This window comes from Panthera leo, chromosome A3, assembly GCF_018350215.1.
Source record: "Panthera leo isolate Ple1 chromosome A3, P.leo_Ple1_pat1.1, whole genome shotgun sequence".
Taxonomy (NCBI): Eukaryota; Metazoa; Chordata; class Mammalia; order Carnivora; family Felidae; genus Panthera; species Panthera leo.
In genome coordinates, this window is record NC_056681.1 from 12,623,171 (window position 1) to 12,646,659 (window position 23,489).

Sequence of the window (23,489 nt, forward strand, 5' to 3'; positions counted from 1 at the left end):
TACCTCCCGCCCTTGACGTATTATTTATCAGTTCATTTGTTTTCTGTCTTCCCCAGGAGAATATAAACTATGATAACTGAGACTTTTGTCTCTTCTGGTCACTGCTGAATTCCCAGCACCTAGGAATTCCTAGGCGGAGGGGAGGCACTCGATATTTGTTGAATGAATAAACTGTCCTTTCTCTATCCTGCATTATTTAACCTCTCACTCAGCTGGACCCTTCCCAAGTTTAAACCTTTAAATAAAGAAAAGATAAGACAAAAAAACCTTCCGGGATCCACACCTCCCTCCTCCCCTTCACACCAGAGCCAAATTTGGGGAAAGAGCTGCCCATGCTCACTGCCTACTTCCTCACCTCCTACCCACGCCCCAGCCCACTCCAGTCTGGCTTTCACCTTCACCGACCGTACCACCAAAGCAGCCCAAACTAAGGTCACCAATGACCCACATGTTTCTTGATCTGATGGGCATTTTGCCACTCTCCATCTAACCCGACCTCCCTGCAGCGTTTGACCTTACCGACCTCACCCTCCTTGAAATGTTCTCTGCTTCTATCTTCCTAGGCACACATTCTCATCTGCCCTCTGCTTCTGCCCCAACTCCTCTCTATGGCCTTTGCAGGCTGCCTCCTCTGCCCAGCCAGGCAGGGGTTCCCGAGGCCCAGGCAGACCTCTGGCCCTCGTTCTCTGTACACTCTCTCCCTAGGCCACCTCACTCTCACCGACACCTTCGGTTCCCACCTAGGCTCTCCTGACTCCCAAATCATGACTTCTGGCCCCGGTCTGTCTCAGGAGCAACAGGCTCATATGTCCACCTGCTGCCTGCTCCACCTAACTGGATGCTCGAAGGCAGGTGAGCCTCAACACGTCAAGTCCCAACTCAGATCAACCTGCTACCCCCACACTCCCACCTTATGGAACGGCACCACCATCCATTCAGTCGGGTGAGTCAGAAACTTAACAGCCAGCCTCTTCCTTATCCAATGTTCTCATTCACCTTCTGGACAAGTGGGGAATACACTCGCTTTGCTTGGCTTCTGTCCTCACCACTGAGGCCAGGAACCAACATCTCTCACCCGGGTGACGGGAACTGCCTCCTCACTGTCCCTGAGCAATCCCTCTGGTCCTCCTCTAAAATGTTCTGAACACAACAGTTCAAGTCCAAGTGATCTTTCCAAAACACAAACCTGGTCATCATGGCACCTTCTCCCCTGTTTACTACTCTCCAGTGTTGTCTCACTGCTTTTGCTTGGAAAATCAGACTCCTCACCATGAAAACCTTGCGGTCCTGCATGGTAGGGCCCTGGCCACCCCTCCCACCTTATTCTCACACACTCTCCCCTTTCATTTACCATGCTCCCACCACACAGTGGCCTCTTTCAGTTTCTCTCTCTCTCTTTTTCAATTGAATGATCACATTTTTTTTTCTATGTTGAGATAACTGTCGATCGACTTTTTAGTTTAACAGTTGTACTCCTCCCTGCCACGGGACCTTTGTACATACTATTCCCACATCCTGCCAAAACACCTGTCACCCTAACCTATTTAATTTTTTTTAAGCTTTTATCTTTAAGGAATCTCCACACCCAACATGGGGCTCAAACTCACATTCCCAAGATCAAGAGTCACTCTACTGAAGGAGACAGGCAGGTGCCCCGCCCACCTACTTAATTCTTATTTATCATTCAAATCTCAAGACTTCCTCAGGGAAATTTTCCCTCACAACTTTGCTCACTCCCCTGCAGGACCAGGTTTCTCTCCTTCATAGGACTTTTTAGGTTAACTTTTTTTTTTTTTTTAAACGTTGATTCAGAGGATGTGAGCATTTGAATAATGCACTTCTTCCCCATTAACTGCAAACTCCATGAGAAGAGGGTCCTTGTTTGCTTCCCCTGCATCATGACACCAAATGTGACACCCAAATAAATATCTTCTCAGTGAATGTCACCCTTGTTTAGTCAACAGACAAAAGGACCATATAAAGAGCAAAATATGCACTAACTGCTCCCTGGGACTGAGGAAAAATTTAAGAATTTAATGGCACAAGAAGGCTGTTCTCCCCACAAATCTATAAAACTTAACAAAATACCTTTAAAAAAAAAAAAAAAAGCAGCAAAAGACTTATTTACAACCAAGACAGTAAACTGAAAGAAGCTCCTTTAGGAAGACTCCAGGAATGAGTCAAGGTTTTCTAAGATAACCTTGCTGGAAAGAAAGTCAAGTATTTTCCTGGCAGGCCCCCTAAGCCTGGTGAAATTGGTGAGGACTAAATACAGTTCTGAGCTATTTATATAGGAAACTCCATGTACTTGCTGATTAAGTACACATTTCACAAGTCTGCTCTTTTCCATAAAGAATAGTCTTACTGTTTTCCCCAGACTCTCCCCTGAGATTTACACGTACAGGACAGAGCTCTAAATTCATCCAACGGCTTGCTTCACCAGCATCGAAATGTCAGAGACCAGAAAAACGTCCACAAACCAACTAATACGGGAGGCAGAAAAGAGCAAGCATTCAGTTTCTTCTCCTTTAAATATGGTTAACGCCAGAGCCTCTAAATTTTAACAGGTTATCTGTTAGGCACCAGACTTTACTACACTGGGTCACTTAACCTTCACAATAATCCCGGGACAAAGGTATTATCACCTTTAGCATTTCGGGAAACTGAGGCTCAAAGAAGCTAAATTATCAACCCAGCATCACAGAACTAATCAAGAAGCAAAGTTTCCAACTCAGCTCTCAGTGAATTTTCTGCTAATCCAATAAACAAACAATTTTCAGTAATCAAAATCCAACTTTTAGATGCTGCTTCTAGGCAGGTGACCGCTTCCTGAAGAATCATCATAAAGCTTTTCAACAAAAACTAATCTGTCAGGGTCCTGAGTCCTGGTATTTCTCAAAACATTAATCTGCACCACGTGCAAACAAAATGTCTCATCCAAACACCAGAGTTTGCCAAAATTAAAGGGTTTATTTTGTATTTCACCAGGAAGGCTTACTTTATTTGCTATGACAATTTAGAGATGGTTTTCATATTTTTCAAATTTTGCACTTAGGTTCTTCCTAGTGGTGAGAACAGTTATTTTGAACACATCAAAATTAGAATAACAACAACATCATATGGAGGACAAAGCAGTTCACTTTATCATATGGACGTGTAAACGTTGAAATTTTTTTTTTTGCACATTAATATACAACTAAGATTTATGAGCATACTCCCTTAACTGGCTTCTTCCCAAGGACATTTAAACCTGTTCGAGTTTTTTCTATTTTGAAATAATAAGGAGAAAAACCCTCCCAGGATCCACATCTCCTGCCTCTCCTTCACGCCACAGCCAAACTTTGGAAAACAGTTGTCTGTGCTCCCTATTTCCTCACCTCCCACTCATGCTTCGCCCATTCCATTCTGGTTTTCTCCTTCATTGTGCCACCAGAACAGCTCAAGCTAAGATCACCAATGACCCGCACGCCTCTCAGTCCCATATATCAAGCGGAGTGGCAGATCTAAAGCTGGATTTTACGATTTGTATGTCAGGCCAGGGCACGTGTGTTCCGTAGGTCTCCCGCCTGGCTGTGCATATGTGGCAAGACTCTCTCTGGGCCTCGGTTTCCCTTTGCCTGCGGTACCCAAAGACGGACACCAGCTACATGCTACACCTCCAGAATTCATCAAAGGCACTTTACCGCTGATGGAGACAGAGGTCATAAATCAGAAAGCTTCATCACTCAAGCGAAGCTTATGGGCCATCGGCTCTTTACCCTCATTTCTTTCTTCCCCTTAGTTCCTAAACTAAAGTAAACCGAAGATACATGCAGCAAAAAGCTGCAGGGGAACAAAGCTGTCATCATTGTGACGACAGGCTTTCAAATATATCAAAATTCAACTATAGAAAATATGGTCTCTCTACTTACCAAATGCTTTTACTTAATGAAACTTCAAAACTTTACTGCAGTGCAATTATCGCTTAAAGACTCCACTGAGTATTTTACATACAATAACTCTCCTACGGAGAAGCAGCGCAAGCGTGACAGTAACGGTTAAGGTCCTGGGCTCTGGAGCCAGCCTGCCAGTGTTCCATCCTGGCTCCACTGCTTCCTGGTTGAGGTATGCTGGCCAACTTCTCTGGGCCTCAATGAGGATAATAACAGTTAAGAAGTAAACTGCCGCAGAGCACATGGCATGGTGCCTGGAACACAGAAATGCTTAGTACATGGTAGAGACCAATAGTTATTACATAACATGTGATTTTAAGACGTTACTCAATTGGGTGACAATGATGCGTCAGTGTAGCGTCATCATAGTAATAAATGTTCCACTCTGGTGAGGCATGTCGCTAACGGGAGAGGCAGCGCATGTGTGGGGGCAGGGAGATGAGAATTCTCTGTACCTTCTGTGCAGCTTTGCTGTGGACCTAAAACTGCTCTAAAAAAAAAGTCTATTTAAAAAAAGAAATCACTCTATTTCATACGAAAGCCATACAGATATGTTTGTTATTCTTTTTATGTTTTCTTGATAATGACTAAGAATGACACCAAGTAATTACGGAGCACTCAGCTCTTAGCACTCTGTGTGGATTAAGTTACGAAGTAAGATAATGCATCTCTTATCATATATAGATGAGAAGAGTACTGTTAGAACTCAGTTAACGTTTTCCAGATTTCCAGGCAAATTTTTCCATACTCAATTTAAAAACACCCAGATTATCCTGTCAAGTCTCCAAACTCTAGAATTTATAATTTATAACTCAATAATGTAAAGAGAGATCATGACAGAAAATGGCCCTTAAGACACTTATGAAAGGGAGGTTTAGGAATGTATGTGTGGACACCAACAAGAAGGCTGAAGGGTTCAAGATTATTAATACACATCAGAGCTTCGTTAACAAGGTAAAGACCAACAAAATCCTTGGGGTGATGAATACTCTTACAGGCTATTTTGATACTTCAGATAAAGGCTGGCAGGACAAAATCCCCTAACTGGGTAGTCTATACCTACCTATGCATTTGGCATTTAGTGCAGATAAATCACTGAGATTACTCCAAACCTGTTCGATCCTGATCATCACTGCTGTTACAAGGGACAACCCCTGTCTTCATTGAGCTTTAGCAAGTTAACACTGCGATAAACACAGCCTCCTGGTCGTGTAATTACATTCTTATTTACTGCAGCAACAAACCAAATAGAGCAATAAGTCATTCCTGAACGAGGAACCAATGCAGGTTAAGAACATCAGGCTAGAGCCCTCAGTGTCTGTGGTCTGTTACAGCTTAAGCTAATAATAAAAAACAAGAGGGGCGCCTGGGTGGCTCAGTCGGTGGAGTGTCCGACTTCGGCTCAGGTCATGCTCTCGCGGTTTGTGGGTTCGAGCCCCGTGTCGGGCTCTGTGCTGACAACTCAGAGCCTGGAGCCTGCTTCCGATTCTGTGTCTCCCTCTCTCTGCCCCTTCCCCGCTCATGCTCTGTCTCTGTCTCTCAAAGATGTATAAATGTTAAAAAAAAAAAAAAAACCAACCAAGAGCAAAACCAAGAGCATCCACTATGTGCCAAGTTCTTTGCACATGTCAACTAACTTCATCCTTACAATAACCCAATGAAGAAGGTATAATACCTGTCCAAGATCACAAAGATAAGAAGCGGAAGGCAAGCGACTTGAACCCCGGCAGTCTTGAGTCCAGAGAACACACTCCTAACCTCCCTACTATGCAGTCCCTGCAGCCCTGATCCCCTCCCCCAATACACTACAACAGACGAATCCTATCACAGCTGCTTCCTGTAAGTGCGCTCCATCATCTAAGCACTTCAACTTTGGGTGGTCATTTACAGTTCCTCTTATCAAAATTAACGATAATCTGTATGTGGTAATCTCCAAAACGCTGGCCACGTTACAAAACTTCTTATACAAAAGCTCACACACAGGCTTGTTTCTGGGCACAAGACTGTGCCTGGAGATGCAGAGTGAAGCATCAATCACCATGTACTTTGCTATAGGTTTTCTACTGTTTACAAATAAAAGCAGTCATTTCTATTCAACAGCAATGACACAATTACTCTCTTAAAAAAATGGCCACTTTGACTCAACACTGTGCACAGGTTCCCTTATAATAGTTTCTATGACCCAATTTGATGACAATGATGAGCCACCATGTCCATTTGCTTGCTATTCATTTAACCTATGGTCAAATTACTTCTTATATGAGCTATTTCTTACAATCCACTACTAAAACATTGAACGTGCATTCCACAACTTCTGAATAAAGATATGATCCAAAAACATCTAAAAAAGCTCTCAATGTTATGACCCTTTATGACCCATAATACAATTTTAGAAGTAGGTTGCAAAATTGTGATAAACAACTTGGTGAAAATGAGGAATGAAAAATTTTCTGCCAAATAGTTATCTTTAAATTTCTGCGACAATACTCTTAAAGTAATATTGACAGGATAGACTCCAGGCAGGTTTCAAAATGGAGTTCTAGCTATTGGGCTTTTGCCTAACAAACTGCTTTGAGGTGTTTATCCTGCATTCCTGATAAAACAATATCCAACAGTTAGCCTTGGTTTTCTGAATAGAAAAGCTTTACAAATCTAAATCTCAGTAAATTCCTCCAATTGATCCTGGATTTCACAGGACTAGTTTCTGTTTCCAGATTATCTAAGCAACTACAACCTCTCAATCAATAGTTCCTGACCCCTGAGGGAGTCTCAGACCCTTCCGAGAATCAGATAAAGCCAAAGACCTTCTCCTCGACAAGTGCAAAGTTCACAAGCTCGTTCCTAGGCCCCAAGAGAAGAATCTCGGCTCTGTCCCTTACACCAAACGTAGCGAGAAAAGTGACGGCAACTACAAACTCCCTAACAGAAAATCAAACTTTCCATTCACTCGATGTGTTAGGGCAAAACCGGGTCTTTTTACAGATGTCAAACCAAAGGCACTGGGGTCGTGAATGAGCTTGAAGCTAGCGCTCGTCAAATGTATTGATCCTCAACACCCAGAACTCTTCTCCTGGAACTCCACATGGTGGACACTTCTTGCCTTTCGGTACTCAGCTCAAATGTCACCTCCTCAGAAAGGATTACTTTCTTGACACCCTATCAAAACCAGTCCGCAGGCCCCCCCCCCTTTTTTTTTTTTTATCATATCTTGCTCTTTTACTTTCACAAAAGTATTTATCAGTACTCAAAAACGTCTCAGTAATTTTAGTTTCCCCTTTTAGAGTATAAGCCCCACAAAGGCAAGTATCTTGTCTGCTTGCAGTGCCCATCACAGCACCTAGTAGACAGTGGCCACTTGGTAAATATTTCAACGATTAAAAGACAGGATGTCGATGCTGTAATCAACTACCAAGGTTTTAACTAGCTATGAGTGAGAGTCCTCTCCCTCTTTGCATAATCCGTGGGTCCATTCAATCAGCACCTACTATGTGCCAGGCAGAGCTGCAGACGCAGGGAATCCAGCAGTGAATAAAACAGACGAGCCTTTTTGCCCTCAAAGAACATCTATTTCAGTGGACTGCCCGCAACGAGCGGATCTCTTGCACCTACCTAAGAGTTATGGGAGATCCCCAAATGAAAGGGAAAACATTCTCCAATCCAGGACTTCCAAAACAAATGTCAGGGGTTTCCCTAAGGCAGGTGAGCAAAGCACTTGCTCTGCTCACATGGGGGAACCCTAACCAGCAGAACGCAGGTAAAGAGAAAACTTGGGGCAAGGACTACCGCTCCTGAGGTTGGTGAGGGGAGGAACCAGGAAACAGGACGGCAAGGAGTCGTGGCAAGAGCCCGGGGCTGGGAGGCTGGATTAGCTAGCGCTGGCTGTCACTAACTTGCTAGGTGACCTTGGGCCAGTCCCGAGCTGCCTGGACGTCAGTTTCCCCGGGCTATAATAAGGGGGTCGGCAGGGTGGGATTCGAGGTCGGGGGAGGTGGAAACCAGGAGGCCGGGCGGGGTAACGGCCGGCGTGGGGAGGCCGGCGCGGGGCCGGGCCGGGGCGGCTCACCCACCGAGCGCCACCTGGCAGGCCCTGCGCAGCTGGGAGTGCTGGGGCCGCTTCACCTCCTTGTCGGCTAGGATCTTCTCCAGGGCCCGAGACACGAACATGCTCTTGGTCTGGCTCTCCTGCATGGCCCCGGCCCGGCGGGGGCTGGCAGCCCCGCGGGCGGGCGGTGCGAACAAGCGGGCGAGCGACGCTGCGGGCCCGGCGTCCCGGCCACCACCGGCCGCGTTCGTCCGCGCCGCCCCGTCAGGAAGCGACGCCGCGGCCCCACGGCGCCGCCATGTTGGAGCGCGTCACGTGACCACGTGACTGGCGGGGCCGCTACGGCCGCCGAGCGTCCGTCGACCCCGTGACCCCGGCGGGGCGGGGCCTGCGGCTGGGGGCGGGGCCCGGCGGGTGAGGAGGGGAGGGGCGAGGGTGGAGGAAGGAAGAAAAAAAGGTGGGGGAGGAGAATGGGAGTGGGTGAAAGGCCAGAGGGCCCGGGAGGGACAAAGGAGAAAAGTGAAAAGGAGGACAGGTAGGGGGTCGATTGGAGGTGAAGGGGTGAGGGGAGAGAGGAGGTAGGAAGAGGAGAGTTCAGGGGAAAAGAGATGAGAAGGAGAGAAGATAAGGGCAGGTGAGAGAGGAAAGGAAGGGGTGGAGGGAAAGGGGAGGTGAAAGGAAGGCAGAGAGAGGGAAGGGGGATTCATGGACACTCTCCAGACACAGGATTTCTCCATGCCTGTTGGCGAGACACACACCTTTCACCCAACTTTACCGTCACTGCACTGCGTGCCTGGCCGTCCAGTTCAGTGAGCTGTGTGACCAGTGCCACCTCTGTGCACCTCCCTTTGGAGCGTGCCTTTCGTCAGTCTGTGGTTCTTCACAGTGCTGTGCACAGGGCAGGGTGTCTGACAGAGGAAGAAACAGAGATCACCAGTGTCACACAGCCTACAAGTGAGTGTAAGAAGACAAATTCTGGCCCCCGGGGCCCCTTGTATTCTATCCTACTGCCAGTGACATCACAACACCACTGGTGATGTCCCCCGAGCCCTTCCTTTCATACCGCCTGTATCCCACAAGGCAACTGTGTGCTCATGCAAGGAGGGCGTCTCTCTTGGAAACCACGGAAACTTCTCATGCAGGCATGCTCAAATGCTCAAACATCTCAGGAGGTCCTCCCTGACGGTTTCATGCACAGGAGCCCCTTGTCTCCCTATTTGATGTTTTTCACAACACCTTCTGGCCTTTTGCACTTGTTGACTTGTGTGTTGTCAGACTAGGGTGTAGGTGTAGGCCACAGAGGGGCAGCATTCTCCCCAGGGTCTGGTCCAGAGCCAAGTAGAATGTTCCATGGCCATAAATTCCATTTCTGTAATGCAACTTTGCAGCTCTTCTCGGCGGGCAGTGCTGTTTGTTTCTCCACCCCCTTGATTTGCCTTGCCTTGACTAACAGAATGTGGTGGAAGTGAGCCTGTCCTGTGCATCGGGAGGCCTCAGGTGCTCAGGACCATCCTGAAGGAAGAGCACATGGAGAGAGAGGCCCTGTCGTCCCAGAACTCTCAGCTAAGCCCAGCCCCCAGCCAACTCGCCAGCCGAATACAGCAGGTTGAGTAACCCTTGTGAGACCAGCAGAACGGCCCAGCCAACCCACAGAAGAGCAGAGAGCAACACATTATTGTTATGTTACGCCACTATATTTGGGGGTTGCTTGTTACACAGCAATGCATCACTGAGACACCTCTCAATCCTTATGTGTTGAATGAATACGTGAACGAATGGATGTATGACACTCTCAAAAAATGCAGTATGATCCAAGGAGTAACAGATGTTTGGAGTCCCCCCCCCCCCAAACAAGGTCAGGCCAAGTCATTTCCTTGCTATAAAACCTACAATGACTCCCAGTTGCCCTTGGAATTGACTCTAAGTATCTCACTGTGGCCGACTTCTCTGCCCTCACTTCTCTCTTCCCTTCTTCCTCCTTGGGACTCTCCAGCCACTCTGGATTCCTTTCTGTTCCCCTTAAGGGCTTGGCTTATGCACCTCTGTTCCTCCCAATCAGTGCCTCTCACTGAGGCCAGTACCAACCGTAGGGACATTTTGAAGTTTTATTGTCATGATAGGGGAGCAGGACTGCTTGATAACATTCTACAGAGAGCTGGACCATCCTGCAGAGTCCCACATGGTTGGAGTACACATTCTTGGAGGTGAAAAACCTATTAGTAGCCATCTGAACCTAGAACGTACATCTGCTTAACATATAAACACAAGCGTTTTTCATAGGCTTAATATACATTTGAATTTTCTAGGAATGTAAGTATTATAGTAATTCCAGAGAAAACTGCATTCTGTCTGGTTGTTCTCTGTTTCAAAACCACATTAGCACCATTTACACCAGCCCTGGTATTTGCGTTGCCACAATAGCACCCCTGATCAATCTGCAGTTGTCGTGATCCACAGGATTCTACTTTTAGGTTCCAGTATCTGACTGCTTCATTATATCTCTTAGTGTAATTGTGCCTGAGCACTTATATGTTGAAATAAAGTTTGTGGATTGTACATTACTTTCCTTTTGTTTTGTCTTTGTTTTTTATTACCTTTAACAAAAAATTATGCATGGGGCACCTAGGTAGCTCAGTCGGTTGAGCATCCGACTTTGGCTCAGGTCATGATCTCGTGGTTTGTGGGTTCGAGCCCCGCATCGGGCTCTGTGCTGACAGCTCAGAGCCTGAAGCCTGCTTAGAATTCTGTATTATTTCCTCTCTCTGTCCCTCCCATGCTCATGCTCTGTCTCTCTCTGTCTCTCAATAATAAATAAATGTTAAAAAAAATTATGCATGTAGAAAGATTCTGTTATCTATGAATTTCATTTCAGAAGAGTTAACAGAGGCTTTGTGGTTATAATAAAGGGAGTGTGGTGTCTGTTGGGGTTGGAAGGCACATCTGGCTGACACCTTCCCATCAATCCACTCTCAGCTCACGGTCACCCACAAGGGAGGTTTTCACCAACCTCCCTGTCATATCATGCCTGCCTTCACCATTGGATTCCACACCATCTTGATTTATTTTCTTTATTACACTAAACTTCATTTGCAATGGAGATGTTTATTTATCTGTATATTAGTTATCTATTGCTGCATAACAAATTATGTGAATACTCAGTGGCTCAAAATCAAATCTTTATTATCTCACAGTTTCTGTGGAATTTGAGAGCAGCTTGGGTAGTTCTGGCTCAGGGGCTCCCATGAGATTGAAGTCAAGCTGTCAGTTGGGATTGCAGTCATCCGAAGGCTTGACTGGGGCTGGAGTTGCTGCTTCCAAGATGTTCACTCACATGGCTGTTGGCTACAGGCCTCGGGTAGTCACCTCACCATGGAGCTGCTTGAAAGTGCTTGTGACATGGTACCTCACTTTCCCCAGAGAGTGATCCAAGGGAAAAAAAGAGGGAACAGCCATACAAAGCTGCAGTAGTTTTTATGACCTTGTCTTCAAGGTATCTTCCATCCAGACTGATCAAGGGTGCTGTTTTGGAGACTTGACTGTGGTTGACATAAATGGTGGTGCTATGGCTTTGCAATGGTGAATGACATTTGGTCAAGTTCCAGACAAAAGGCAGCTTTCCCTTGATTTGCATATAGTTGCTTTAGAAGTGAATAAGTCCAGCCCACACTCAAGAGGAGAAAAATTAGGCTTCAGCTTTTTAAAGGAAAGGTCTGTTTTCACACGAGTTTCTTTGCTTGTTGTCTCCTCTTCCCCAAGTAGAATGTGCATCCACAAAGGTAGAGACATCATCTGTCTTGCTGTTAGCTCTCTGCCCAGAGCATGTAGGAGGTGCTCTGTAGCTATTTATGGAATGAATGAATGAATGAATGAATGGAGGTGTCTGGATTGGGCCCACAGGATTCAATAATTTCATCAGCAAGTTCTTTGGGGGCAACTTCTGTGTTTCTATGGGTACAATAACAGTCCCCAAAGATATCCACATTGCAACCCCCTGAACTTGTGAATATATTACCTTAGAGAGCAAAAGGAGCTTTTTTTTTTTTTTTAAAGGAATCTCTATGCTCAACGTGGAGCTCACAACCCTGAGATTAAGTGTCACATGCTCTACCGACTGAGCCCGCCAGGCACCCCACAAAAGGGGCTTTGAAGGTGTGATTAAGTTAAAGGTTTTGAGACTGGGAAATCATCCTGGATTACCGGGCTGGCTCAATAGAATCACGGGGGTCTTTATAAGAAGGACACGGGAGGGCCAGAGTCAGGAGGAGAGGAGACGTTAGAAGCCAGCAGTGATGTGAGACCACAAGCCAAGGAACACAGGCAGCCTTTAGAAGCTGGAAAAGAAGAAATGGAATCCCTCTCAGTGCCTCCACAAGGAACACCACTCTGCTGCTTCTTTGTACACCTCTGACCTCCCAAACGGTGAGTGAATCAGTTGGTATTGCTTTAAGCCACTAAATTTGTGGTCATTTGTTACAGAAGTTAAGTTTGAATTTCAGATGAACGATGAATACTTTTTTGAGTAGAAGTGTGTCCCGTGCAATAACGAGGACATTGTTATATTACAAAAATTCACCATTTATCTGACATTAAAATATAACTAGAGGGGGAAAAGTTTATAACTGGAGGGGTACCTGCTTGGCTCAGTTAGAAGAGCATGCGACTCAATCTCAGAGTCGTGAGTTTAGGCCCCATGTTGGGTGTAGAGATTACAGTAAAAAAATAAATAGAGAGCCTGGGTGACTCAGTTGGCTAAGTGTCTGACTTTGGCTCAGGTCACAATCTCACGGTTTGTGAGTTCAAGCCCCGTATCAGGCTCTCCGCAGAGCCTGCTTCAGATCCTCTGTCCCCCTCTCTCTGCCCTTCCCCAGCTTGCACTCTCTCTCAGAGATAAATATATATTTTTAATTTTTATTTATTTATTTACTTACTTATTTATTTATTTATTTAAAAAAATTTTTAAATGTTTTTATTTATTTTTGAGACAGAGAGAGACAGAGCATGAGCAGGGGAGGGGCAGAGAGAGAGGGAGACACAGAATCTGAAGCAGGCTCCAGGCTCCGAGCTGTCAGCACAGAGCCTGATGCGGGGCCTGAACTCACAGACTGTGAGATCATGACCTGAGCCAAAGTCGGATGCTTAACCGACTGAGCCACCCAGGCACCCCTATGTTTTTTAATTTTTAAAACATTTTTAATGTTTATTTATTTTTGAGAGAAAGAGAGAGAGAGAGAGAGCAAAAGTGGGGTAGAGGCAGAGAGAGAGGGAGACACAGAATTGGAAGCAGGCTCCAGGCTCTGAACTGTCAGCACAGAGCTTGACGTGGGCCTCGAACCCACCAACCGTGAGATCATGACCTGAGCTGAAGTTAGATGCTCAACCGAGCCACCCAGGCACCCCCATTTAGTTTTTAAATATTTATTTGTCTTTGGAGCGCCTCAGTGGCTCAGTCAGTTGAGCGTCCAACTTCAGCTCAGGTCATGATCTCACGGTTTGTGGGTTCCCCACGTCAGGCTCTGTGCTGACAGCTCAGAGCTCGCTTCGGATCCTCTGTCTCCCTCTCTCTGTGTCCCTCCCCTGCTCTTGCTCTCTCTCTCTCTCTCTCTCTCAAATGTAAATAAACATTTAATAAATAAATAAAGAACAAAATAAATAAAAATAAAATATAACTGGCTACATTGTATTTTGTCTAACTGACACCCCCACCCCCGGCTCCCTTTGCCAGCAGCCATGTTGGGCCCATGAGGCAATCTGAAATAGAAGTTTTTCTCAGCAGAGCAGCGAGAGAGAAGGCACCTGTGTCCCTGACATTCTGGAGAGCCGCACCAGCTCTGGGGTGCTTACCTGTTGCCTTTTACACAAGGCAGCCTTTTATTTTTAGTTCCCCATCTCGTGCAGCGGAACCTAGTCCTAGCTAATCATATTGACACCCAGCAGCGTCTTCTCTGACTCCCGCTTTCCCCTGAGTCATGTCTCAACTTGGAAGCCCGAGCCAGTCACCCAAGGCCCTTGTGGCCGTGCCTGCAGTCAACCTTTCCAGCCGCCGGTCTGGTCTCCTCCCGCTACACACAGGCTCTTTATACCCCTCGTCACACTGGATGGTCTGAGCCTGCTCCCACAGTGCCTCTGTGTGTCACTGTTCTCTGTGACACATGTTTATTTTCTGTGTTTACTTTAAGGCAAAACTCAAATACAGCCTCTCTGATTCTCGTAGCAGGACTGGGGAGGAGCCCCATTTGGTTGGGGCCTTAGATTTAGGGCGAGCCTCGAAGGTAGACTTGTGAGAGTCTCTCCAAAGGAAGTTATGTGTGTAGCGGGTGTTTTCTGTTTGTTTGTGGACATGAGTCCAGTTACACTAGAAAAATGTTGACTTGTTCAGTGTAAATATGTAAGACACCACCGTTGCGGGGGTTTGTTGTTTATTTGTTTGCCCCTGGATCTTGGTTTGGGCTCCCGGAGGAGAGGACGAGCCTGAGACAAGGATTCAAGTGTGTTTAGGAGGTGACCCCAGGACACAGCAGCAGGGAGTGAGAATGGAGCCAGTACAGGTGTGACATCAAGCCGGTCACCCCCGAGGGCATCTGGGGCTCCATCGGCCTGGAGAGCCCTGGGAGCCAGCGTAGATACGCGTCAGAGTTATGCCAGCCAAGGGATGAGAAAGCCCGGGTATTAATTCATCTAGTTCCCATCCATTGTTGCCTACGGCTGCTTCTCGGGGCATCAGCTCTGACACCGTGTCCTGCACACAGGCTGACCGAGACCCGTGGAAGCGGCCTCCTCCAGCCACGAGAGGTGAGCGCCCGGGCCAGATGGCTGGAGCACCGACGGTGTCTGCTGCGTGCCGTTTGGGTACTTTTTTGTCCTTATATATGTCAGACCCTTGGCTCGAGTACTCTCCCGGGGGCACAGACGTGTGCTCGGCCAAGCGTCTTGGGAGAGCCACCTAAGGATGAACAGAGAGGTCTGCAGCATGCTCTGCTATTTCCCAGAGGTCCTCGGGGCTCGCTGGCCAGAGAGCACATCCCATGGCGGCTTCCTTCCCCTCTCTGTCTCACTTCCCCACTTGCCTGCTGGTTCCTGCCAAGCACACCAAGTCCTTACCTCAGAATGCACCCAAGTCCTTACCTCAGAATGTGCTTCTGGGGGAACCTAACGGTGGTGGGCAGAACGATAGCTGCCCGGGGATACCCACACCCTGATCCCCAGGACCTGTGACTACATGGCCCTACATGGCAGTGGGGATGAAATTAAGGATCTTGAGAGGGGAAGATTATTCTGGATTGTCTAGGTAGGCTAACCATAATCGCAAGGGTCCATATAAGAGAAAGAGGGAAGCAGAAGAGGCAGAGAAGGGAGATGTGACAGAAGCAGAGGCCAGCTCGATGCTACTGCTGACCTTGAAGGTGGAAGAGGGCCGCAAGCCACGGGATGTGGGCTGCCTCTAGAATTTGAAATAGGCAGGAAGACAGATTCTCCTTGAGAACCTCTAGGAGGCAACACAGCTCTTCCAGCACTTTAGATTCGGCCCAGTGAGACCCATCTCAGACCTCTGACCTCTAGAACTGTAGGGTAATAAACTTGTATTTCAGGCCACTAGGTGTGTGTCACTTTGTGAGAACAGCCATAGGACACTAATGCCTGGACCGTGAGTTTATCAGAGAAGTTTCTGAATTACAAACAACAGGCTTCACTCTAGGTAATTTAAGCAGCAAAGGGTTTTATTGAAATACACCAAGAAGCTCACGGAAACTCTGGGAGGCCCGGAGACTCACGTTTGAGGATCGGTAGCCAGATGCAATGTCCATGTGTCACCGCCTCAGAAAGACCCCGCTGCTGCCACCCTGGGGTACAGACCCTCCGTGGGCCTTGTACCCACATAACTGGTCTTACTTCTTGTTTTGGCCATCCACTGCTGTGTGACAATCTACCCCAAAACGTAGCGGCCTAAAACAACGATTTGTTATTTCTCACGATTCTGTGCTCGCCTGGGATCAGCTGGGTGGTTCTCCTGTCGTGTGCGGTGTTGGCTATAGCTATCAGGGGCTCACGCAGTGCCGGGACACCCAGAATGGTTTGCTCGCACATCTGGCACCTTAGGGGAGGACAGCTGAGGTGCTAGGACAGCTGGGACACCTGGCCTCTTTCATAGACTCAGAGTCTGTCCCTATGTAACCTCACCACACGGTCCCTGCTGGCAGGGTAGCCAGACCCCTTATGCGGTGGCACAGGGCTCCCCAAGGTGCAGAACTTGAAGCTACCAGACCTTCTTAAGGCTGAGCCTTGGAAAGGCGCAGCACCCCTTCCACTGCATTCTATTGGTTCAATCAAGGCAGGAGATCAGGCCACAATAGATGTTTAAGGAGCTATGTGGGTGCGTGAATACTAAGAGGCTGGCTGGTGGTGCTCGTCCTTGAGAAGAACTGCCACACTGTTCTTCCCCGAACACCTGCAGGTCTCCTGGGACTCGTCGTCGTGAAGAAATCCCACCCACGTGGCCTCCAAAGAAGTATGGTGCACAGAGCGCCTGAGTCCCGAGTTGCCACATAACCCAGATGCACTGTCCTGAGTCCCCCACTCTGAGGAAACCCAGAGGGGCCCCCGTGGAGACAGGGAGATGCCAGGCCACCCCAGCTGCCCCGGCTCCCCCTGTGCCAGCTTCAGCAGGCATCGGGCTGCAATCACATCAGAAATTTCCATCTAGGGGCGGCCTGGGTGCTTCAGTTGGTTGAGCGTCCGGCTTCGGCTCGTGTCATGATCTCACGGTTCGCGAGATCTCTGTTGGGATCTCTGCTGTCAGCACAGAGCCCACTTCGGATCCTCTGTCTCCCTCTTTCTCCGCCCCTCCCCTCCTCACGTGCACTCTCTCAAAAATAAATAAAACATTAAAAAAAAAAAAAAGAAAAGAACTCTCCAGCCAGAACTACCAGACCATGCTCTTTCCGAATTCCTGACCCACGAAATGGAGACAGGTACGGATTTTTGGTTGTTTTAAGCCACCAAGTTTTGGGGCGACTTATTCTAAGGTAATAGTAACCAGAACAGTTATTGAATGACAGAAGGAAAGATCACCCTGCTGGAATGGCTCGAAGAGAGAAGCTACTCGAAACAGAGAAGCTTCTGCCATTTTCTGGCTGATATAGCAGCAAAGGTGGTCAAAAACAGGCAGATTCAAGACAAATTTAGAAAGCTAAATGAACAGGCCTCAGGGACTGCCTGCATGTGAGAATGAGGGAGAGTAGGGTGTCTAGGCAGGAGGGCCCCCAAGTTTCTTATCTGGGGAAGCAGACAGGTGGTGAGGCCATTTACCAAGCCAACGGTGCACAGGAAAAGCTGGTTTCAGAAAGAGGATGTCATAAACTCCAACTCCAAGACCTCACCTTCCGGTAGATATTCCTCATAAGCAAAGCCAGCCTCTCTGAAACCTCTTGGTATAACCATTTCTCATCACAGAAGGGAAAGGACAGACCCTCCACCCTACGTCCACGCTCAACCTCGATGCAATTTGTGTCTCAGCCACCAGAGAGCGACAATGTTCAGGAAGTTCAGATCGGCCCGGTCCTGCGTCACTCCTCTCCGAAGAAAAGGTGGGGAAAAGGTTTGGGCCTCATCATTTTGCCTTAGACTCATTCTCATGAGCTGCCCTGAAACCAGAAGAAAGTCTGATAGCTATGTCCCGTGGGAGGGTCTGGCACTGGCTTATTTGATCCCTCAGTGCTAATCAGGAAAAGTCTCCCTCAGCACAGTTTTCCATGAGCCCACCTCACAAAGCACGGGGACTTTTCCTCGTATTTTCATTAGGGGAAGGTCAGCCAAGTTTGATTCTAATACACTGATACTTCTGCCCTATGACCTTCCCCCATCTATGACCTTTATCGTCCCCTTTCCTCGTTTCTTCCAGCAGTGGGAGCTTACAAGAGGATGGTTGTTTCTTTTTCAGTTTACTTACTGATTTCGAAAGCGAGAGAAAGCATGAGTGGGGGAGGGGCAGAGAGAGAGGAGAGAGTGAGAATCCCAAGCGGGCTCCGCACGGCTTGCACAGAGCCCGACGCGGGGCTCGAACTCACAAACCGTGAGATCATGACCTGAGCCGAAGTCGGACGCTTGACCGACTGAGCCACCCAGGCGCCCTGACAGCTGTTTCTTATAATGAGTTCATCTACAGCTGCTCCCAAAAGTCTCCAAGGGGATTTAGGAGCTTGGGGGAAGTGTGTTCTCAGAGCCTCACAGCCCTCCAGGACCTGCTGCCCCAGGTACAGCTTCCTTTCGTTCCTTCATGATGATGCTAGGACCCCATAAATCTCCTGACCTCCTGAGGGCGGCTGCTTCCCTCCCAAACAGGTGGCAGGCACTTGAGGGTTCATTTCCCAGCTGGCCTCCATCAGAGGTGATGGGTCTCAGAGCCTCTGGGGCCCAGGAGGACAGGGGACCGAACTTGCCCACTCTTGTTGTGAATGTCCCAACTGGAAGAGATTGCTTGGCCGTAGAACCTCTGTTCCTAAAGGTACTGACACTTCCAGGAGTTGCAGACTCTCTCTGGTCTGGCAAAAGTGGCCTCCCGGACTTGTGGGCGTGTGGAATTCACCTTGGCTTGCTCAGGTCTCCACCCCTCACCTGCTCTTCCCACGGTCGGAAGGAATTTCTGTCTCTGAGTTCTCTTGATGCGTGTGCCTCAGTTAAAGCAACTGTCCTGGTTTTTGTTCTTCTCAGAGCCTGAAGCTCCTTGGGGTAAGAACCGCTGTTTGCACATCTCAGAACTCCCTAGAGCTGGGGTACCTGACATCCCCGTGCGGCACGCGCTCTGTCTCTCTCTCTCTCTCTCTCATGCACACACACACACACACACACAGCCTGGCTAGACTCTGAGGAGGTGTGTTGTTATTTTCTTTTTTAACCCGTTCACAGTACTTTGTGGAAAACAACAATGTAGTGAAGTTTGCATAAATTTGAATCGCTGCTGTTTATTCTAGTATTTTAATCTCTTTCCCTTGTTGGGGATAGTGGTGGTGGGAGTTAACATGTTCTTTCTCTGTGAAGTAATGAGGAATTTATTTCTTTGATCTTAAAGTCTTTACTTGGTGGCATAACAAATAGATCGTCTTAGATAGATGGCCCAATCATCTGTTTTGTTTTTGGGAATTTTTACTGGCCTTGAGAAGTCTGGAAAGCTGAGAACCCTTGTCCTACCACAGCCAGTGCAGTCCCCAAAGCAGAAAACAGCCAGTTGTCATATGACACGGCCATTCCATTCTGAAGTGTATACCTAAGAGAATTAAAAACAAGGTCCACAAAACCTGGTACAGGAATGCTCATAGCAGCACGATTCGTGACAGCCAAACAGTGGAAACAACCCGAACATCCATCGACCGATGAATGTATAGACAAGATGTGGCCTAGCCATACAATGGAATATTATTTGGCCATAAAAAGGACGGAAGTACTGATACTTGCTACAATGTGGATAAACCTTGAAAACATCACACTCAATGAAAGAAGATAAATCCCAAAGGATAAAGGTTGTACAATTTGACTTCTATGAAATATCTAGAATATGCAAACTCGCAGAGACAGAAAGCAGGTTAGAGATTACCGGGGGCTGGGGAGTAGAAGGCAATGGGGGGTGATTGTTGAAAGGGTACAGAGTTTCTGTTTGGAGTGACAAAAACTTTGGAAATGGTGTTGACGGTTGTACAACTTTATGACTGTGATTGAGGCCACTGATGTGCACTTAAAAATGACAAATTTTATGGTAAATATATTTTACCACCATAGAAAAGTGAAAAATATGTGGAAATAATCCAAGTGTCCACCGGCTAGTGAATAGCTAAAAAAATGTGCTGTATCCATACACTAGAGTAGCATCAGCAGCTGAAAGGAACAAGATACTGATCCACTTATAGGAATTAGAGACTACAATTCCATTCATATCCATATCCAGAAAAGGCAAATGTGGAGACAGAGAGAGGAGATTAAAGTCTCCTGCAGCTGGGGCGGGGGGATCGGGAGTGATGGCAAATGGGCTTGAGGGACCTTTTTAGGGTAATGGACATGTTCTCGAATTGTGCTAATGGCCGCGCTCTATAAATTTCACAAACCTTCGTGACTCATACAGTTAAAGTAGGGGATTTCATGGTATGTAAACACCATTTTGATAGAGCTGTTTTAGAAAAAGAAGGACATTTCCTTCTGGGGTGCCTGGGTAGCTCAGTCAGTGAAGTGTCCGGCTCTTAGTTTCTGCTCAGGTCATGGTCTCCCAGTTTGTGAGCTGGAGCCCACGTCGGGCTTTGTGCTGACAGCACGGAGCCCGCTTAGGATTCTCTCTTTTCCTCTCTCTCTCTGCCCCTCCCCCGCTCACTCACTCTCTCTCTCTCTCAAAGAAGTGAACTTAAAAAATTAATAAAAATATAAAATAAAATAAAAAATGAAAAGAAGAAGGAAATGACAAGGGCTGGTGAGGATGTGGAGAAATTGAAACCCTTGTGCACTGCTGGTGGGAATGTAAAATAGTGCAGCTGCTGAGGAATACGGGAGGTTCCTCAAAAAATAGAATTACCATATGACCCAGCAGTTCCTCTTCTGGATATATACCCAAAAGAACCAGAAGCAGGGACTCGGACAGACATTTGAACACCCATGTCCAAATCAGCATGATGGACAATGGCCACAAGGTGAACGCAACCTGATTGTCTAATGACAGATGAATGGATAAACACAATGTAGTGGATAGATAGATAGATAGATAGATAGATAGGTGTACACACTAGAACATTATTCAGCCTTAAAAAGGAAGGAAATTCTGACCCAGGCTATGACATGGATGAACCCCGAAAGACATCCTGTTGAGTGAAACAACTCAGAAGAGGACAAGTACTGTGTGATTCCACTTCGATGAGGTCTCGGGGGTGATCAGACTCAGAGACAGAGAGTAGGTTCCCGGGTATGAGGGGCTGGGAGGGGGGTTAGGGTTTCACGGGGGTAGGGTTTCCGTCTGCAAAGATGAAACAGCTCTGCAGCTGGATGGTGGTGATGGTGACACGACACGGCAGACGTCCCGAAGGCCACCGAGCTGTACCCTTAGAAATGGCGCAAGTGGTACATTTTATGGTATGTACAATTTGCCATAATTAAAAATGGAAAAGTAGGGAGTAAGCAACTGTGTCACATGCTGCTGAGTGGTCCAGGTTATGGACAGAGACATCACAAGGATAGGAAACTCCAGACTAATAGCCTTAAGAGTACGGATGTAAATATCCCCCACAAAAGATTAGCAAACTGATTCCAGGAACGTATGAAAAGGATTACACACCAAAAATGTATCCCAGGAATGCAAAGGTGACTTAACATTCAAAAATCAATTAATATCATGAACAATAGTAACAGACTAAAGGATAAAAACCACATGATCATCCCACAGGTACAGAAAAAGCATTTGACAAAATCCAACAGCCTTTTATGATAAAAAAAAAAAAAAAAGCACTACATGAACTGTGGACAGAGGGACTTCCTCAACCCAATAAAAGAGGTCTGCAAAAATCCCACAGCTAACATCCTCCTTAATGATGAAGAAATGGAGGCTTTCTACCTGGGATCAGAAACAAGACAAGATTGTCTGCTCTCAACACATCTAGTAAATATTGTACTGGACATTCCAGTTGGGTCAATCAGATAAAATGAAATAAAAGACATCCAGATTGGAAAGGAAGAAACAAGACTATGCTACGTGCAAATAACATCACCTTGTATAATATAAATGGTAAGGAATTTATTTAAAAACAATTAGGACTGATAAATCAGTTCTGCAAGTTTACAGGATATGATTGATGTAAAAAATAATTAAATATCTATAAAATATAAAAAATTTTGAAAACGAAATTAAGTAAAAATTCCACTTACATGAGCAATAAAAAGAATAAAATACTTGGTAATAAATTAACAGAAGAAGTATAAAACTTGCACTCTGAAAGCTGTAAAACATTGAAGGAAACCAGGGAAGACCTAAACAAATGGAAAGGCATCCCATTTTCATGGATTGGAACACTTAATATTGTTACAGTGGCAATACTCTCTGAATTGATCTACAGATTCAAAGCACTTCCTATAAAAATCCCAGCTGGCTTCCTCTCACTTAGCTGGCTGACCCTAAATTGATGTGGAAATGCAAGTGATCCAGAATAACTGAACAACCTCAAAAAAGAACAAAATTGGAGGACTCACAATTTCTGAGTTCAAAACTTACTACAAGGCCATGGTAATCAAGACAGTGTGGTATTGGCGTATGATAGACGCGTAGATCAACGGAATAGATTAGAAAGAGTATAAGTAAATCCTTACAGTTATTAGTCAGTTGCTTTTTGACAAGAATGCCAAGACAATTCAATGGAGAAATATAATCTTTTCAATAAGAGATGCTGTGACCGCTGGATATTCACATGCAAAAGAATGAATTTGGTCCCCTTCGTCACTCTATACATAAAGAATAACTCAAAATGGACCACAAACGTAAAGGCTAGGACTAAAATAATAAATTCTAAGAAGAAAACATTGGAACAAATCGTTGTGACCTTAGGTTGAGCAAAGTCTTCTTAGATATGATGCCAAGAAAGCACAAATGACAAGAAAAAAATAGATAAATTGGACTTCATCAAAATTAAAAACATTTGTGCTTCAGAGGGTACCATCAAGAGAGTGTAAAGACACAATGACAGAGAATACTTGCAAGTCATACATGTGATAAGGGACTTTCATCCAAGAATGTATGAAAAACACCTGCAATCCAACAATAAAAAGACAATAAGCCAGTTGACAAGCGGGCAGAGGATTTGAATAGACATTCTCCGCAGAAGATATACAAATGACAGATAAGCACGTTAAAGGATGGCCGACATCATTAACCATCAGGGAGGTACAAATCAAAGACACAAGATCCCACTTCATACTCATGGCTGTGGCTAAAACAAAAAAGATAGACCATCACAAGTGTTGAAGCCACAGCACGGTTGGAACCCTTGTACATTGCTGGTGCGAATGCAAAAATGATGCGGCCGCTTTGGAAAACAGTTCATCAATTCCTCAAAATGTTAAACGTGGGGTTAGTATTCAACCAAGCCATTCCAGCTCTAGGGACATACCCAAGAGAAGCAAAAATAGGCATTCACGCAAGAACTTGTACGTGAAGGTTCTTACCAGCCTTATCACAATAGCCAAAAATTGGAAACAACCAAAATGCCCATCGACTGATGATTGTGTAAGCAAAATGTGGTGTATCAATGAAAGGGAATATTCTTTGGCCGTAAAATATATGCGGTGCCACAGGTAAGAAGCTAGTCACACATCCAAAACATATTGTTTGAGTCCACTTATGAGATACACAGAATAGAGTCAGAAAGTAGGTGAGTGGCTGTTTAGGGCTAGGGGTGGAGACAGGGGAATGGGAATGGGGTGTGACCACGGTAAGAAATACTTACCGTGTTTCTTCTGGGGGCGATGAAGGTATTCTAAAATAGATTGTGGTGATGATAGTA

At 46.3% G+C, this 23,489-nt stretch overlaps 1 protein-coding gene across 2 annotated transcripts in view; it reads right to left on the minus strand.

Annotated features, from left to right (window-relative positions):
* Positions 1 to 8,285, minus strand: part of ARFGEF2 (ADP ribosylation factor guanine nucleotide exchange factor 2) — a 98,741-nt gene extending 90,456 nt beyond the window's left edge. For both annotated transcript variants that reach the window (XM_042930732.1, XM_042930731.1), the window contains exon 1: positions 8,000 to 8,285. In XM_042930732.1, coding sequence (XP_042786666.1) covers positions 8,000 to 8,120 — 121 coding nt within the window. In that variant the 5' untranslated portion in view covers positions 8,121 to 8,285. The remainder of the gene's footprint in view (positions 1 to 7,999) is intronic.
* Positions 8,286 to 23,489: the final 15,204 nt, after the last annotated feature.